General features: G+C 42.9%; 1 protein-coding gene across 1 annotated transcript in view; it reads left to right on the top strand.

Moving 5' to 3' along the window:
* Positions 1–20,277, top strand: part of tefu (Serine/threonine-protein kinase tefu) — a 912,746-nt gene that overhangs the window by 829,738 nt on the left and 62,731 nt on the right. Inside the window, exons 51-54 of the mRNA XM_068385552.1 lie at positions 3,331–3,480; positions 6,851–7,105; positions 7,482–7,613; positions 8,617–8,763. Of these exons, the coding sequence (XP_068241653.1) occupies positions 3,331–3,480; positions 6,851–7,105; positions 7,482–7,613; positions 8,617–8,763 (684 nt within the window). The remainder of the gene's footprint in view (positions 1–3,330; positions 3,481–6,850; positions 7,106–7,481; positions 7,614–8,616; positions 8,764–20,277) is intronic.

Below are 20,277 nucleotides of genomic sequence, written 5' to 3' on the forward strand. Positions count from 1 at the left end.
CATTGTCCTCAATGGGGTCGGGGTCGTCACCGATGTCCGTATCTTGAACCAGATCAAGTTCCACGGTTTCCGCAATATCAGCAATGATAGGGGCCGCCACTGCTTTAGGCACTGCTGCCGAGGATTTTGCGTTAGGGTAGATGAGATTACAATAGTCTTCGGAGAGGACGTAAGGCTTCTTGGCCTTAACGTTACGGGCGAAACCGCCTACCCAAACCTTCAAGGTGGCTCTTGCTGAGGTCTTAGCTGCTTGGGAACTCTGAAAGAACGGGGATAAGGTTAGCAAACCCGGGAGACAAAGTTGAGAAATGAAACCAAAGGTTCATAAAATAAAGCAGAGATGCAAGTATAAACAACAACCTATAGAGGACTCACTGAATCTGAAGAGAGGGTGGTGATTAGGTCGTAACAGACAAGGCAGTTGTCAGGGTGCCAAACAATGAGATCGTCCATCTGAATCCCACAGTCCGCATGAGATCGACAGACCGCATGTCCGCAGTGCTGTTGAAGGACGGCCGCGCAGGCTGTCATCCGGCAGCGGACCACCTGTAAGAAGGAATAGTCTATGAACATCTACTTAATATCTCTAGAAGGGGTCCCGGAGGATCCGGGACCTGCAATTAAAGTAAAATGTATAGCCTTAGACTAGACATGCAGAGAATCTGAGACTATTCCAGGAGGAACCCGACGGAGCCGGGGATGAGAAAATTATGTAAAATTAGGGATGAATAATAATAATAAAAAATGGTTCGGGGGACCGGGAACAAAACTGCTAAAGTAAACTTAAGTAAACTAGAGTAAACTTAAGTTACAGCCTTAAAATACATCCTTAAAATACATATAATAGAAAAAACTCCGGTTATGATATAAACATTAACGTCCATAAGAGTATGGGGTTCCCGTAGGAGAGTAGGAATCATAAACTGTGTCAGTGTCATCAGATCTTGCAGTATTATAAGCCCGGAGGCCCCGATGTCTGATGACAGGAGGGTACGGTGGGGACGTACCGGGACGAAGGTAATGATTCGTGTAGAATACTACGATGTAGGATAATAATAAGTCCTATACGGACGATAATGGCAGGAGGTACCGTATGATGGGGACACTCCTTATATAGATAAGGTCTCATTCTTACAACCATAAGCTAAAAGCAAAGCCGTACCAGAAGGTATAGGTATACCGACTATGACATGTGATATAATTCCCGGCGGTCCCGGCTCTCCCCCTACCCCGACTGATGGCCAATCGAGACGACGGGAGGGGGGAGACGAGAGTTGCCCGGGATGAATGAGACTATGTAGCACCCTGTGAGATACTCTCGGTCCCCAATATGTCGGAACGTTGAGGGAAGACTGAGGAACAAGCATACTTGACCCGTATGTCATACCAACAACCATCGAGAAGAGGAGAGGCGTACTCGGGGGGGGGGGGGGTACACAGGAGGATCACAATAACAGGGCTACCAACTGGAGATCCCCTCAACATAACATAAAAAACCCAAAAATATAATCATAACGGAGTGTAACAATAAGAACAATATGAATAGCATAATTACTTAACAGTAATAAATGGATAAAAGCGTAATCACGTAAAAAAAAAAAAAAAAAAAAGGCTAGGCATGCAAAGATAATATGGCGAGAGAGGGACTCGAGCGAGTGGCAAGGGAGGGAGCATGACGCCATCTTGGAGATGGAAAACAGGGGTACCAACCTTGCTACTGAAGCGGGTAGATATCGAACGGTAACACAATAAAGCTACGCGAGAGTCCCACTCGAACCAAAACGTAAAACTATGTGGAGCGTAATAAAAACGATAGACTTATAACATCAAGTGAAATTCTCCTAGAAAACCAGCGAAACAATGCTTAGGGAACGCTATCCACTAACATGCACGAAGGCAGGCATGCCAACATAACAGAACGCCTTAATGATACGCTAACACTGATATCTTAGTAAAATAATAATGATACGCTAAGATGAAAGCATATAATCGGTGTAAAGGAAAAATTTCATAAAAGTTCGCAATAGCATGATGAAAGAAATAATGAACGAACTTGCGAGAAAGGGCAGGGCCGTGAACCATGAACGGTTAGAACGGGGACGCCGTTCACAATAAAACACTTCTCAATTAATAAAAACAAGGCTACGCTGCCCATTCACGCTTAAAACTCATGGATAAAGTACTTAACTTCGATGGAGTAACTTGAGATTCAGCCATCGACGCGAAGAAAAGGTAAAAATCCAAAAGAACAGCGAGAAAAACACAATCAACCGATTAGGAACTGGTGCTAAAAAGGAGTGAAGGGCAAGCGTGGGTAGAGTTAGTAGTACTAGTCTGCGCGGCAGGGGAGGTTGAACTGCACCTCACTTTTGAGGGATTTCGAGAAGGAGATGTCTAAATGGTACGAGACCTCTGGTATATTTCGCCCCAGTTTATACCGACACCGATAGGTGAGCGAGCTAGTTCAACCTAGCATTCCTATACATTTTTTCTCTGGTAATATTTAGCAGTTATATTCCTTAGAAATGGTGCTATAGGAGCATTTCACTGGCCGGCACAGGTTGAGCCCAGAAATGAGTTTATTAGACCACCACTTGTGTTCTAACAAATTGAGATGAGATTCAGCAGCTGGATACAAGACAAGAGAACAGTACGCAAAACATGGTAAAATGAAAGAATTGAAATTTTTTTTGGATAGTTTGGTCACCAGAAATCTTGAAAAGACACTTAATATGCTAATCTTATGTACAATTGAAGAAAAGACAGACTGGATGTATTTCTCAAGAGTAAATTTATTATCAGGATATACATATAGAATTTTAAATGAATTTTATATAGCTAGAAATGTTCTCAAGGCAAAGATCAGGATGTCGAGAAGCCATTGTCCTTGACATTCTTACATTCATACATTGAGTTTTATTGGGATTTTAATACCAAAAAGTACACAATTTGACCAAAAATAAACTCGTTAAACAAACAAGTTGATCCTTTATGAGGATCATCTGGTGTGTTTGGGTTATCATGACAATGTTATAATGCTCAGATCTTCTCATCTCACACACTAAGCTTAGTTCACTAGACAATTGGTATCGTGTATAGTGTGTCTATTGAAGAATTTTCACCTTTGCCCAAGTCGTCCACTAATGGCATCACCAATAGACACACAGTGAGAGATAATTGTGTTATACTTTTGCCATTGCTGTAAATGTAAGGGAAAAGTGATAGCTGAGGTATTACTGGAACTAATTTTGTAGAAAAAATATAAATCCTATTAAGTTTTTAAGGGTCTTATAATTACATTCTTTTGATATTTATGAACTTTTTTTACAGGGTCGAGTTCAGGCTGCAAAGCTTCTTGTAAATAAATTGAAGAAAACAGAACTTGGTAGTCACGTGGCAGAACTTGAGAGAATTTCTTTGGCTTACCTAGCATTAGCAAACTGGTCTGATGGAATAGATAAACATAACGCTGGAGATAAGGTATGATATATGTTACAGTACAGTTCACTCACCTTATCTGCAGTTTCACTTAAATGCTGCCAACCATATTGGTACCCTAGTAAAATATTTTCAGATTATATACAAAAATTTAGTTATGTACAGCAAAAGAAAATTAAGTTATTAAATAAAGAAACTTTCAAAGAGAACTGCTTTTATAGGTAAGGAAAATATTCTTCAGATCATTTACTTAAATAGAAATGTTAGTGAGTAGAGTTAAACATATCTGATGTTTTTTATTATATTTTATTTTTATTACAAGGATAAAAGGGAAAGGTGAAGTGATATTTGGTGAAATGTCTTGTAGAGTGTCTGGGATTGAAAGGGAAGAGCAAGAGGTGTGGCTTTATTGCTGACTGAATGGATGACAAGTAAAGTAGTGGAATGGAAGGAGATATCATCTAGGTTAATGTGGGTAAGGGTTAGGTTGGGTAGTGAATGTTGGGCTTTTTTCAGTGCGTATGGGACGGGTTGGGAGAAAAGTGAAGAAGAGCGAAATGAGATCTGGAATGAATTAACTAGGTGTGTAGAAGGAATTATGTAGTTGTCATGGGTGACTTGAATGCTAGAGTGGGCGCTGGAGAGGTAGAAGGTGTCATTGAGAAGTATGGCATACCAGGTGAAAATGAGAGTGGTGAGAGACTGGTAGATATGTGTGTTGAGCAAGAGATGGTGATAAGTAATAGCTTTTTCAAAAAGAAAGATAAAAACAAGTATACATGGGTAAGAGTGGCAAATGGAAGAGTGGTAGAAAGGGCATTAATGGATTATGTGTTGATAACTAAAAGAATGTTTGGAAGATTGAAAGACATGCACGTGTTTAGGGATATGGCTAACGGTATGGCTGATCATTTTTTGGTGGAAGAAAAATTAGTTGTAGTAAAAGAGTGGGGAATAGAGTAGGTGGATGTAAAAGTGTTAAAGGGAGCTAGTGAGGGTTGAAGAGCTAATAAAACCGGGGGTAAAAAGTAGATATGGCTAACGGTATGGCTGATCATTTTTTGGTGGAAGGAAAATTAGTTGTAGTAAACGAGTGGGGGAATAGAGTAGGTGGATGTAAAAGGGAGCTAGTGAGGGTTGAAGAGCTAATAAAACCGGGGTTAAAAAGTAAATATAAAAAAAGGTTGAAAATGGCATATGACTAAGTGAAAGTAAGAGAAACTGGTAAATTAGAGGAATGGAAGTTAGTAAAAGAAAATTTTGTTGGGATTGCAAGTGATGTGTGTGGCAAGAAGTTTGTTGGAGGCAGCATGAGGAAGGTCAGTGAATGGTGGAATGAAGGAGTGAAGGTAAAAGTAGAAGAGAAAAAGAGGGTTTTTAAAGAATGACTGCAGAGTAATAGTGTAGAGAAGTATGAAAGATATAGAGAGAAAAATGTGAAAGTAAAGCGCAAGGTAAGTGAGGCAGAGAGGGCAGCTGACCCGAGGTGGGGTCAGGGATTGGGTTATTCATATGAAGAGAGTAAGGAAGGCTGGTTCAAGAATTGAAGAGACAGTGAAAGATGGAAATGGAAGGTTGTTAAAAGGAGAGGAGGCAAGGAACAGATGGGCGGAATATTTTGAAAGTTTACTGAATGTTGAGGATAATAGGGAAGCAGATATAATTCCTGTTGCAAGTGTTGAGGTGCCGGTGATGGGAGATGAGAATGAGAGAGAGATTACAAGAGAGGAAGTGAGGAGAGCACTAGATGAAACGAGAGTAGGAAAAGCATCTGGTATGGATGGTGTGAGAGCTGAGATATTGAAGGATGGGGGTGTGACTGTACTTTAATGGTTGGTGAGAGGGGGGCTTGACAGGGATGTGTGATGTCACCATGGTTGTTTAACTTGTATGTTGATGGAGTGGTGAGAGAGGTGAATGCTCGAGTGCTTGGACGAGGATTGAAACTGGTAGACGAGAATGACCATGAATTAGAGGTAAATCAGTTGTTGTTTGCGGATAATACTGTACTGGTTGCAGACGCGGAAGAGAAGCTTGGCCGATTAGTGACAGAATTTGGAAGTGTGTGTGAGAGAAGGAAGTTGAGAGTTAATGTGGGTAAGAGTAAGGTTATGAGATGTACGAGAAGGGAAGGTGGTGCGAGGTTGAATGTCATGTTAAATGGAGAGTTACTTGAGGAAGTGGATCAATTTAAGTACTTGGGGTCTGTTGTTGCAGAAAATGGTGGAGTGGAAGCAGATGTACGTCAGAGAGTGAATGAAGGATGCAAAGTGTTGGGGGCAGTTAAGGGAGTAGTAAAAAATAGAGGGTTGGGCATGAATGTAAAAGAGAGTTCTGTATGAGAAAGTGATTGTACCAATTGTGATGTATGGATCGGAGTTGTGGGGAATGAAAGTTACGGAGAAACAGAAATTGAATGTGTTTGAGATGAAGTGTCTAAGGAGTATGGCTGGTGTATCTCGAGTTGATAGGGTTAGGAACGAAGTAGTGAGGGTGAGAACGGGTGTAAATGAGTTAGCAGCTAGAGTGGATATGAATGTGTTCAGGTGGTTTGGCCATGTTGAGAGAATGGAAAATGGCTGTCCATTAAATGTGATGAATGCAAGAGTTGATGGGAGAAGTACAAGAGGAAGGCCAAGGTTTGGTTGGATGGATGGAGTGAAGGAAGCTCTGGGTGATAGTAGGATAGATGTGGGAGAGGCAAGAGAGCGTGCTAGAATTAGGAATGAACGGCGAGCGATTGTGACACAGTTCCGGTAGGCACTGTTGCTTGCTCCGGTGCCTTGGATGACCGCGGAGGTAGCAACAGTAGGGGATTCAGCATTATGAAGCTTCATCTGTGGTGGATAACGGGGGAGGGTGGGCTGTGGCACCCTAGCAGTACCAGCCGAACTCTGTTGAGTCCCTTGTCAGGCTGGGAGGAACGTGGAAAGGAGAGGTCCCCTTATTTGTTTCATTTGTTTGATGTCGGCTACCCCCCAAAATTGGGGGAAGTGCCTTGGTATATGTATTTATGTATGTATTTTTATTACATTTTACTTGTACAAATATTCTGCTCATTATTTATATATATCCCCTCCCACCTCGCCACAATCTTGTTGGTTCAAAGGCAAAGTGAATATGGTACAAATGCTAATAAGTGACTCATGGCAGTGAGAAGGCATAAACACCTGGTTGTGTTAATTTGAAATAAAAGAAAAAACTCCAATCTCCACTTGTTTTTCATAAAGCTTGCACTAATTGCATATAACATGAATATTAGGTAAATATTTTACATTGATGATATTCTCTCTCTCTCTCTCTCTCTCTCTCTCTCTCTCTCTCTCTCTCTCTCTCTCTCTCTCTCTCTCTCTCTCTCTCTCTCTCTCTCTCTTTTTTTTATTATTATTATTATTATTATTATTAATTACAGGTTAAAATTCCTAGTAACCAACCTTTGATGAATATTCGAAACATACAATATACTAGCGCCCTAACTCGCCCTCTTGTGCTCCAACCTTCTGGCCAGTACAATCCTCCTGTTATAACTTCTTGGGAAAATGTATGCACATTTGTAGGAGGTGTTAATGCTCCTAAACGTATGACTGTTAAGACCTCGGATGGACTCTCTCAGTTTGAATTGTTGAAAGGAAGGGATGACATACGACAGGATGCTGTCATGCAACAGGTCAGTAGCTATTTATGATTTGTTAACCTTGAATCAGTTTTTTTTCTTTCTAGAAAAGTATTTAATGTGAAGGAGTCTTCATTTGGAATGTATATTTAACTAATATTTTTACAAATTTAACACTGAATATTAAAATACAGTATTTATATTTCTTGTATAAGAATAAAATTGATTGTGCAAGTTGTATTAAAATTCACTTACTATAGTTCATCGTCAAGTTTAGTCAGTCACTATTATATTACTATTTGTAATAGGTTTATAAATAAGTTTACCATTTAAAATGATAATTTGTATTTAAAGTATAAAAAAAAATTTTGAATTTGTGTTTAAATTGATGGTAAAATATGATTACATGCAATAATTTTCTTTTTTTCAGGTGTTTGGCATTGTTAATGAATTGTTATCCAGAAACCCTGGAACCAGTGAGAGAGCTCTTTCTATACGTACTTACAGAGTGGTTCCCCTTTCACAGAAGAGTGGACTTATTCAGTGGTGTAACAATACACAGGTTTGTTTTATCTTATGTACTTTAGATTTGGCTGTGAATTGTTTGGAGCAAAATCAGTTGAATTTTTTGTTTACCAGGCAGCTAACCAGTGGGCTAACTTGGCCTCCAAGTTTGCAAAACAAGTGGATTAGAGAAAGGTAGAACCTGAGGAATTCATCCCTTGAAGAACCTTCCCTGTTTTTATTGAATTAGGTAGAGCTAACGGCTCAAAAATGAAGAAGGTTGAATCAAAATTCACTTCTCTACCGAGCGGTATTGTTTAGGAGGCCACAGACTTCCGCCTCGAACAACCATTCTTGGTCATCTCCCCATTTTAGACAAATTTCTGTAGCAGCTCCTAGACCAGGAGTCGAATAGGAGTGACCTCAGAGCTGCACCATTGACATCGCAGAACCCTACGAATTCTGGTCAGTCATTTCATCAGTGAAAGGCTCAAAGGTAGAGATAAGTAATGCCCTCGGTTGGCTTAGGGCCGGTAACTCCTCCACTTGGACACCACCAGGGAGAGACGGATAAGGTGGCAATTTCACGGGGTAGAGCAGTGAATAGTGGACGTTCTTTTGATATATAATACCTGTTAGTGAAATTTTGAAGATTGCCAAACATGCTTCATCAAATGTTACTCACGTGATGATACTTTTTTTATTGTATATTTATGTATACAGTACTAATGTCCACAGCATCAATGATAGTAATCTAAATTAATGTCTACTATATAAACCATTTTTTTTTTTCACACATGGTCTTCTTGATTCTTAGGCTGCTTTTGTAATTGTTTTCTTTGCTTGAAATCTCAACTATGTTGCCTGCTTTCTTATTCTATTTTTTATGTTCCATTTATTTTTTAAAGTTTGGGCAAAATTAAGTTTATATTGTTCTCTTATTACTGTATTACCTTCAAAGTCAACTGTAAATGATACCATGTTTCCACACTTTTGGAATGTTAGCTATTTTTCAGATTTTGTAATTTATATTGGATAATGAAAAATATCGCTTTTTACAGGCATTTGGAGAATATCTCATAGGCCGAGATAAGAAGTCGGGTGCTCACAAATTGTATTACCCAAATGATTACAATGCTGCAACATGCAGACAAATGATGATAAATGCAAGGCCTGAGTCACAGGAAGTGAGACATCATGTGTTCCAGGTATGTGTAAGCTGAGGATTATGTAATTCCAATGATTATTTTCTTTGGGAATGTTGATAAAAGGGAAATTTTTCAGGTTGAAACTTCTGAATAATTTAATCTTGTGGCCAAGAAGATATCCTGATTTTATATCTTCTAGATTGAAAATGTTATTGTTCTGTACCTGGAATACAAACCACGCTATTTAATAGGGGTATTACTTTCGGCGTAGCTGAAATGACGAGCCATTAATTTTTAACGAGGGTTTACTACCCACACCGCTAGTTAGCGGGGTTAGGGGAGTGTAGCTTGCTACCCCCCCCCCCCCCCATCACACCTGTGCTTGAGCTCACTTTGCTCTCGGCTCGGATGGTAGTCGGACGTGTCCACTTTCATCCTCGCCGTCATTTGGCAGGCATTTAATGCTTTTGTCTTTTTCTTTTTCTAGTTCTGTTTGTGAACTTGGCCTCTGCAATTATGCGCACCTGCCCTGGGTTTCCTGATCGCCCCTGTGGAACATTTATGTCGGCGGTTGAGACCGATCCTCCCGCCCTTTGTCCTTCTTGTAGGGGCCAACGGTGTGATAGCAATAACAGGTGTAGTGAGTGTAGGGAGTGGTCTACCTCCCAGTGGGAGAGGTTTTCGCGACGACGGAAGAAGAAGTCCAAACAGGATATTTCTCCTTCGAAGGTTTCTTTGAAAGGAGAAAAACCCAATGCCTCTTCTTCCATTGCCCAAACCCCCTCCGAAGCTCCCACTCGGTCGGTCTCTTTCGAGAGACCGTCGAGTGGTAGCGTAGACCGATGTACAGTAGGGTCCCGAATTATGCGAGAATTTGGTCGATTAATGACCTCGTGTAAATGGAAAATCGCGAATTTCGAAACACACAACTAACAGAAATAATTCCATTGTGGCCATGGCAACCAGCAATTTGCCTATTCAAATGTGTTTACTACCCATTTCCAATACTTTCTTTGTACTATACTGTATTTCTTTATAATATCAAATTGTTTTTGTAAATAAATAAAACATTTAATATACTTTAAAGTTCTAATAACTTGAAAAATGGTTAAAATTACAACCAGGATAGGTGTAAACACCATATATTTCCCGTTATAACACAACCCAAAATACGGACAAATTTTAATGTTTGTCATATCTATTGTATAATACAACTGGTGAATAGCAAAACCATCACTCTATAGACTAGCTTGTTGTATGATTGAAAATCCAGAATTATCAAAATAAAGGCGACTTTATATCATGCGTTTCCTAAACACGCTAAAAAGCACAATAGAAAACGACAACCAATGTTTTGTTTACGTTTATCTCTGATCACAACGAAGAAACAGACGCATTTATACATCTGTGTTTTTGAATTGACAGCAATTTTACCAAGTATAGATTATATGTTGAATTTGTTATTACCAATGTTCTAATTATTTTTTATTAGAACTTTCAAATAAATGAAATGAATGCCATTTATGAAATGTTTTTCTTTATGATGCCGCCTGAAATGGAAACCTTCCATTTGTTTACGCTCCATCTTCGATCATAATAAACAAACGAATGTATTAAACACATGATCTAAGTCATAACTAATGATATTACAAACATTTAGTAAACATTATGTTATTACAAATATTTTACTTACCGTATCCATATAAATTCCTAAATTCGTAGCAAAGCTGGAAATTTTTTTTCCTTATGCGTTTAATCCACAATAGCAAACTGCCGCTAATGACAGAGTGATAACTTACGATAATTCTAAACTGTTACGAAAGATAATTGTCCTTTCCATATCCAAAATACTTTTCCTAACTTCAGTTATAAGTCAACTTGTACCCACCTCAATTATGGATCCATATGCAAAAAAGGTAAAAGAAGAAAGTACTAGGCCTATTTTTAAAGTCACCGAACAATTAGGTTACCGCTATAACGTTCGATGTGTGTGAGAGAGAGAGAGAGAGAGAGAGAGAGAGAGAGAGAGAGAGAGAGAGAGAGAGAGGGATGGTTTTAAAGTACTAAACAATAAATATGATAGGTTATAACACATTGGTGTTTATGTAATATTAACTGTATAGATGGTTTGAATAAGTTAAGAAATGGTGTAAACAATTCTTTGTTATTGTATTCGCGCGGAAGCTAGACATCAGCTGATGTGGTCACAGCCAAAAGTAAAACAAAAATAAGTTAGCAATACTCGATTTTTAAAACACACCCGAAATTTAACAACATAAGTACATGTTTTATTATAGCGCAATTGACATTTAAAGAGTAAAAATTTTCTGGAATAGAATGGTGTTTCCTAAAAAATAGTGGTTTGCGGACGAAATCGGTTACCGTATTTTAAGCTATGATTGAAATGGATGTATACACGGTATAATTTTTTCGTTTTGTATTTAATTGACACTTCAAGAAAACCGATTTTGGTTTCTTCATCTATTTGTAAGTACTGTATTGTATAACGAGAGAGAGAGAGAGAGAGAGAGAGAGAGAGAGAGAGAGAGAGAGAGAGAGAGAGAGAGAGAGAGATATTATGACGCAGAAGGTTACAGACCTAGAACAGGGGAGGATGAAGGTGGGGGGAGTGATAAGATAGGCTGGGTGGACTCGCAGGGGAGACGGGGGAAGGGGGGATTTGGTTGCCAGTGGCTAAAAATAGATTCTGAAAGACGGTAAAGGGAAAAACGAATCCCATCGAATAAACAGAATAAGGAAAGGGAATAAGATCCAGAGGAATAATAGATATAATGGAATGAAAATGACTAGATGGTGTTAGTTGTGATAAGAATAATTTAGATATTTGAAATAAGAGTGTCTGAGGAGGTATAGAAGGAATTCGTGATAAATATAGAGGAATATCAAAGGATACAGTTAGTTTGCATTAAAGGGTTTGTTATCGTTTATCGGCAGTGAATAGCCTAAACTTCGGTAACGAGTCGTCAATATTTTGTCATATTTTAAACAGTATACATTTGATTTGCAAACATTGGTTTTGTAGAGTAGACGGTAAAATAAAATCTAGAGAGAGAGAGAGAGAGAGAGAGAGAGAGAGAGAGAGAGAGAGAGAGAGAGAGAGAGAGAGAGAGAATCAAATCTCTCTCTCTCTCTCTCTCTCTCTCTCTCTCTCTCTCTCTCTCTCTCTCTCTCTCTCTCTCTCTTTCTAGATTTTATTTTACCGTCTACTCTACAAAACCAATGTTTGCAAATCAAATGTATACTGTTTAAAATATGACAAAATATTGACGACTCGTTACCGAAGTTTAGGCTATTCACTGCCGATAAACGAACCCAGTCTACTCGTGAAAACCTTGAACGCCCAGAGGGAAAAATAAGGCTTTTAAATATACTGTACTAAACAAAAATAATGCTTTAATATACCATCATTAACACTACCATTACAATTATCGTAAGGTTGGAGAAAGATAAAGATTGCCGAGAACGTAACCACATTTGTTTACATTTTGTCAGCTGGACTCGCACAGTTAACAGTTGATTTCATTGTTGATGTGGAATTTTATCCTTAAATAGGCTATTCATTATGAAATTATGTTAATGAAATGTAATGTTGATATTGTTTTGTAACTTTTATTATAAATCACCGTATTTAGGGCTACCAATATACTTAAAAAGACAATAGATTTGATACATTTTGTAGTGCTTGACTCGCGAACTTTGAACAGCCTCGCAGATACAGAAAATTTATTTTTGAAAAATAGCGATCGCGGAAAAGGGGAATCGTGTAATTCGAACACGCTTAATTCGGGACCCTACTGTACTGTTTACCAAACTTGGGGCTCGAGAGATGACGTAGTTTCCCCCGAAGCAGCTCCACCTCTCCCCCGGGGGAGTATATGTCACTAACCCCCCTTTTTCAGCTTTGGTCCTCCTTGGGGCTTACGGGTTCGCCCTCAAAGGAGGTTTTACTTGACTTCATCCGATTGGGTGCCGCTGTCAAGCAATCGCCGTCACCGACAGAGGTTGATCCTCTGTCTCTTGTCGACGTTGTGGTGTCAGAGGTATCCAATGCGGTATCACCCATCACCTTTGCCTTTTCAAACCCTACAGTAGCTGACGGCTTAGTTTCTCCCGTTCCTGTTCAACCGAGGGAGAAACTAAGTCCAACAGTCTCTCCTGGTAGTGTTTCTTCCCCTCGGGGGAGTTCACTTACAGAGACTCCTCTTTGTAGGACTGCAGAAGGTCAGCTCGCTGACCCGACGGGCCCCAGAGGGCGCATTCGTCGCAAGGCTCGCCTTCCTCTTCGCCAGAGAGGCCTTCCTTCACCTGCGGTGAGGAGGCGCCTCTTCGGTTCAACATCTTCGATGCAGTCCCCCGCAGAGGAGCCTCGACAACAATCACCGATCACTGTTCCTGCATTGGTCCTGGATCTTTCTGCAGATCGTTCGCGATCTCCTTCGGTGGAAGGTCGTCCTTTTAAAGGACACGTCGACCTTCCACCTGACAGACCTGCCGACCTGCCGTCACCCTTCCTGTATAAACCTAGCAAGGTTTCATCTCAGCACGCTAAGGCGCGCCACCCCGATACGCGCTATCCGCCAACAAAACCTGACAAACGTAGCTCGTCAGGCCCCATCAACAAACCCTAACACAGGGCATCAAGGGCGTATGCGCCAACACGCACATATGTCCCAACAGGAGCACAGCTCCACTACGCGCTATGCATGCACTCACGCACATACGCGCCCACGTTCTCCTGCGCGCCAGGCTTTGCCTGAGCCTAAGCTTACGCGCCCATGACCAGCTGCACGCCAACTGTCACCTGCGCGCCAGCGCTCTCCTGTGTGCCAGCGCTCTCCTGCTTGCCAGTGATCTCCTGCGCGCCAGCGCTCACGCCCAGCAGTTAACTCTCCTGCGCACCAACGATCGACTGATCTAGGCGCTACTGGTAAGTCAACTAGACTGACTTCTCCCACACGCCATCGCCCGCACGCATCCGCGAGGATACGGGCGCGCGCACTCACCTATCCTCTCCTACGAATTCACACCCACATTCTGTCGCGCGCCCACGAGCAGCACAGGCTTCAACTGCGCGCCCGCGCGCTAGGGGTCTTTCTCCTGCGTGCGCGCCCCCTACGACTGGTACAGGCACGCGCGAACTCTCGCCCGCGCACTCAACGCCTTGACCCTGCTCGTCCGCGAATACTCTCCCGTGCGCACCATCAGTCTCCCGCACGCGCTCCTGTGTGCCCACAGTCTCCCGCACGCGGTCCTGTGCGCCATCAGTCTCCCCCGCGCCCACACGCACGCCTGCAGTCTCCCGCGTGCGATTCCCAGTATTCTCCCTCACACGAGCACCATTACTCTCCCTCGCGCGAGCGTCAATATCCTCCCGCGCGTGAGACTGCTGAACTATGCACGGCAAGGTCGCCATCGCCTCATTCCCCTCCCCGCAAGCGCATACCAGCGCGCATTGTGGGAGAAGGGAAACATCTAGAGGGGTCCAGGATCCCAAACCCTTTTCAGGCGAACCCACCAATGATGAGAACTCCTCCCAGGGATCCTTCAGTTCCTGTCCCTTCAAGGGGTATGTCTGACAGCGCGTCTGTCAGCCAACAGCCCTGGTTCGGTGCACTGATCAGAGCCGTAACGCAGGCCTTCAAGCCTGTCTTCTCTGAATTAGGGCACAGATACATGGCTGCTTCTACCCCTTTGAAGAGAAAAAGAGGAGTTCCAGACGCGGTAAGTTCTCCAAGGGCAAAACTGACTCCATGCAAGCCTTCGAGGCAGGTTCCTTCTTTCCCCCAGACTGTCTCTTCTTCCCTTTCGAACAAAGATTTCCCGTCCTCGGGAATCACGCGAGGAGAGACTTTCCCCCATCGCACCAACGAGGGAAACCTCTCCCCGCGCCGAGATGTCTTCTCAGGCAGGGACTGAAAGGAACATGCATTCCTCGTCAATGTTGGAGTCCTACATCCTTGCCAGGAAGGAATCTAAGGACTCTAAAACATTGCCAAAGTCCTCTACTAGGACTAGGATGGAGCCAGCTAGCCACTCGGAGAACGTCCGCGACTGTCCCCAAGAAGAGCCTTTGGGGACAGGAGACTTCGCTGCAAGTCCTACATCAGGAGGAGACCAGCAAGACTCAGAACATGCGTTTTGGCAAGTCCTGACTCTAATGAGGGCTCTCAATGGGTTTTCCGACCCAGAGATCCCTCCTCGAGAGGGCAAGGACATGGTCTTGGACCGTGTCTTTGGTACTCAGAAACCCTCCAAGACCAGTGCAGTACTGCCCTGGTCTCAAGGGGTTAAGAGTACCAGGGACAAGATCTCTCTACAGCTCTCCGAGATGTCCTCCTCCAACCGTTCCAGTGCCACCAACAAGCTCCTCCCACCTCTTCGCGTACAGCAGAGGAGGTACTTCGAGATCCTTAAGGAGCCTTTTTTAGCTCTTCCTCTTCACCACTCGGAAGAGCTTACCAGGGGAGTCCCTCTTGAGAGAGACTCCAACCGGCAGGTCTCATTCTCGGCAACCAAGATCCTTAACCAGGAGAAAGTTGCGAAGTGTGCTATGCAAGCCACTTCGTGGCTCGATATCTGGTTGGGGACCTTAGGTATCCTGATAGGTTCTGAGGATTTCTCCAAAGAACGTACCGGGAAAGCTATGGAGACCTTTCTTCTCTCAGGTACTCGCACGATCGAGTTTCTGGCCCATCAAGTCTCGAACTTGTGGGCAAATACCATTCTGAAACGTCGGGATGCAGTAGCTGAGAGATTCCATCAGAAGGTCCCTAGCACCGAGATCAATAGGCTCACATTCCTCCCTAGAGGGATCCATCTTGTTTGAGCCTAAGGATGTGGAACATAGTGCTGAGAGGTGGAGGAAGTCTCATTAAGACTCCCCTCTTCATAGGGCTTTAATATCTAAGCCCTATAAGCCTCCAGCACCACAGCAGTCCCGTCCAGTCAAGACCGCTAAAACGACGACAGCAGCGAAGACCGTGGTGTCTAAGCCCTTTCCTGTCAAAGAAAGGAAAGGCAAAAAGTCCTCCAGGGGAGGCAAGAATCCTAGAGGGAGCAGCCAAGGCTGCAAACGCTAGGATAGGCAGTTCCCCTGCATGTCCACCAGTGGGGGGATGCCTACAAAGTTGCTCAAACAGGTGGGAGCAACTCGGGGCCGATTCCTGGACAATCTCCGTGATCAGTCTAGGATATCGTGTCCCGTTCATGACCTCTCTACCTCCCCTGACGACGAATCCAGTGTCGTTGAGCTCCCTTGCCATGGGATCGGCATGGGGGCAAGCCCTTCGGGCAGAAGTCCAGACCCTGTTAAAGAAGGGCGCTCTACCAGAGGTCCTCGACGAATCTCCAGGCTTCTTCAGTCGACTCTTTCTTGTAAAGAAGGCGTCTGGAGGCTGGAGACCAGTCATCGACCTCTCAGCTCTGAACAAGTTTATCAAACAAACTCCGTTCAGCATGGAGACGGCAGACACGGTCAGACTAGCAGTAAGACCGCAAGACTTCATGTGCACACTGGACCTAAAGGACGCATACTTCCAGATCCCAGTCCATCCATCTTACAAGTAAGTACTTAAGATTCAGCCTAGACAACATAAAGTACCAGTTCAAGGTGCTGTGCTTTGGTCTCTCCACAGCACTACAAGTCTTCACCAGTGTTCACCCTAGTATCATCTTGGGCACACAGGATTGGCATCCGTCTCCTCCGTTATCTGGACGACTGGTTAATCCTAGCAGACTGTGTCATCCCTTCTTCAACACAGAGACAAACTTCTGAGACTTTGCCAAGATCTGGGGATCATGGTAAATCTCGAGAAGTCCTCATTGCTTCCCACTCAAAGACTGGTATACCTAGGCATGATTATAGACACCAATCTCCACAAAGCCTTCCCATCAGACGACAGGATAGCAAGGCTGAGGAAGGTCGCAAGGCCTTTTCTCAGACGAGAAGAACTTCCAGCCCAATCGTGGTTACGTCTCCTTGGTCACCTTTCATCGCTGGCTCGTCTAGTTCCCAACGGTTGCCTCAGGATGAGATCCCTCCAGTGACGAATCAAGTCTCGGTGGAATCAAGCTTACGATTCCCCGGACATCCAGATCCCCATGGGACCTGTGGAACTGACAGATCTCCAGTGGTGGGTGGCAGACGAGAACCTACGAAAAGGAGTAGATCTTCTCATCCTTCCCCCGGATTTGATGCTGTTTTCGGACACTTCAAAAAAAGGGTGGGGGTGCCACATGCTGCACCACACGACCTCAGGCCTCTGGTCAGAGTCAGAAAAGTACCTCCATATAAATCTCTTAGAGATGAAGGCCGTCTTTCTGGCCCTTCAACAGTTCCAACAGTACCTGGCAAGTCACTCTGGTAGTGATGAGCGACAACACCACAGTAGTGACCTACATCAACAAACAAGGAGGTACTTTTTCGCAGCAACTATCCCATCGAGCAGTAGAGATACTGAGATGGGCCGAAGTCCACTCGATACCACTATCGGCACGCTTCATTCCGGGCAAAAGGAATGTGCTCGCCGACAATCTGAGCAGACCATCTCAGATAGTGAGTACCGAGTGGTCTTTGGATCATCTAGTAGCCAACAAAGTCTTGACTTTGTGGGATTCTCCGACTGTGGATCTTTTCGCAACGGCCCTGAACTTCAAGCTCCCGCTGTACTGTTCCCCAGTCCCAGACCCCAAGGCTCTCTGGCAAGATGCTTTCCAACAACGGTGGGACAACATCGACGTTTACGCCTTTCCCCCGTTCTGTCTGATGAGGAGGGTACTCAGCAAGACCAGAACATCGGTCAATCTTTCAATGACCCTCATAGCTCCGCTATGGCATCACGCGGAGTGGTTCCCGGACCTTCTGCAACTCCTAACGGAGCTACCAAGAGAACTCCCTCCACGACACAATCTACTCAAACAACCACATGCCAACATCTTCCACAAAGCCGTAGGTTCACTACGACTTCACGCCTGGAGACTATCCAGCATCTCCTCTCTGAGAGACGATTTTCACAACAAGTTGCTGTCAGGATGTCTGGACACCTGCGAAAGTCTTCGGCAGCAATCTACCAGGCAAAGTGGAAAGTCTTCTGTGGTTGGTGTTGTGGAAGGGGTATCTCTCCACTCGATGCCACTATTCCGACAATAGCGGAGTTCCTCGTGTATTTGCGTGAAGAAATGCGCCTTTCAGTCTCGGCAGTGAAAGGCTATCGCTCAGCCTTAAGTCTAGCCTTCAGGCTGAAAGGAATGGACATTTCTTCATCGCTAGAACTTTCTACTCATACGTAGTTATGATTTTACCTGCCCTCAGTCGGAAGTGAAACCTCCCCAATGGAACGTGGTTCGAGTTCTCAGGTCTCTTAAGAGACCTCCATATGAACCATTACGCCAGGCATCAGATCGCCACCTAACCTGGAAGACGGTACTGTGAACCCTCGTTTATCGCGGTAGATAGGTTCCAGACGCGGGCGCGATAGGTGAAAATCCGCGAAGTATTGACACCATATTTACCTATTTATTTAACATGTATATTCGGACTTTTAAAACCTTCCCTTGTACGTAGTACTGTTAACAAACTACCCTTTAATGTACAGAACACTTAATGCATGTACTACAGTACCCTAAACTAAAACAGGCACAAATATTAAAGGCGATTTTATATCATGCGTTTCCTAAACACGCTAAAAAGCACGATAAAAAATGGCAACCAATGTTTTGTTTACGTTTATCTCTGATCATAATGAAGAAACAAACTCATTTAGTGTACACATATATGTATAGGTTAGTTTTTGCATCGATTATATTGATGTATACTGTACAGTATGTTGATTTTGTTATTACCAATGTTTTACTTAATTTTTCTTAGGACTTCCAAATGAAATGTTTTTCTTTATGACGCCGCCTGAAACGACGGCGTCATAAAGTACGCTCAGTAAACAACCACGCTCAGAACAAAGAAGGCATTTAACGCGCATGATGAAAGTGATAAATAATGATATTTACAGTAAAAGCATTTACAAAATATGTTATTACAAATATTATTTACCGTATCTATATAAAATCATACAGTACATACTGTACGTAGCAAAGCAGGAAAACAATTTACGAGAGAGAGAGAGAGAGAGAGAGAGAGAGAGAGAGAGAGAGAGAGAGAGAGAGAGAGAGAGAGAGAGAGAGAGTGAGAGAGAGAGAGATTGTTTTACGTACGTAAATGTAAATTTTAAACAAAAAAAAATATGATAGGTTACAACATGTATACTCTTCAGACTTTTAAAACCTTCCCTTTAACTTAATGCATACAGTACTAAACTATAAAACAGGCACAAATATTAAAATGTTAGAATATTAAAGTAAAAAATAAAGATTGTTACTGTACTCACCACGAAAGAAGTTCAAGAAAAACTTGAATGATGATGGCGATGAATTTGTTGCACAGTAGAAATGATGATGATGAAGCTGATGATGTCTTCTACTGTGCAGCCAATAATAGTATTTTACGTCTCTTCAGACGGAGGTGTCTTTTCCTGGGACACCTCTTCAACTTCTTCCTGAGACACTTCTTCAATTTCTTCTGAGGGCATTGTGATCGGAAGTTGCTGCCGCTGCTTCTTTTTTCGCAAGAGCATCCTGTAGGGAGCCATGTGTTCATCGATCTTGGTGCAGAATTGTACAGAACGAACCATATCCTCGTCCCACTCTTGCGACATTTCTTTCACCTCATTCGCAAGCTTGCAGAGCTTGGCAAGCCGTTCTAATGTTAAGACCGTTTCTTCGACATTTTCTTGGATCTCTTCCTGTGTTTCACTGTCTTCACTGCCCGATTTCGTCAGGTCTTCGAGGTCTGCGGCCGCGTAACTTCTACTGTCTTTTAACATAGTATCGAGAAGCGTCACCTTCTCAGCAATCGTCATCATCTTTCGGTGCTGTTTAGGCTCACTACCAGCCTTAGTAGAAGCAGAAGGCTTGGGAGGCATTGTACAGTAGGGTTTAACAGAAAGTTCAACAAAAAGTTCAACTTAAAACAGTCACGCACAGCACAGATTAAAGTTCACAATTAACAACGTCAACACAGCGATACAGCGGGAGACAAAGTGACCGCGGAAAGAGATGCTGCGGGTTGGAGAAGCGGTCAAAACACCAATCAGAGGCTAGATTACAAAACTTGGGTTCTGATTCGTCATCTATCAGCGCTTGAACCAATCACAACCCAATTCAAAGTACAAGATACAGTAATAATAATAATAAATAATGATACTGTAATAATAATAATAATGATAATAATAATAATAATAATAATAACAATAACAATAATAACAATAATAATTTTTCAATATTAATCTTACCCGATGATCATGTAGCTGTCAAATCCGTTGCCCGACAGAAATCTACGGTCGGGATACGCCAGCGATCGCTATCCAGGTGGGGGTGTGCTCAACAGCGCCATCTGTGGTCAGGTACTTAAGTACTTCTTGTCAACAAGACCTCAATTTTTCCTCTGTCGTGCCGCCGGCAAGACCTACATGGATACGCTGTTGATTTTGGAGTCTTTTGTTC

The sequence above is a fragment of the Palaemon carinicauda genome, chromosome 13 (genome assembly GCF_036898095.1).
Source record: "Palaemon carinicauda isolate YSFRI2023 chromosome 13, ASM3689809v2, whole genome shotgun sequence".
Taxonomy (NCBI): Eukaryota; Metazoa; Arthropoda; class Malacostraca; order Decapoda; family Palaemonidae; genus Palaemon; species Palaemon carinicauda.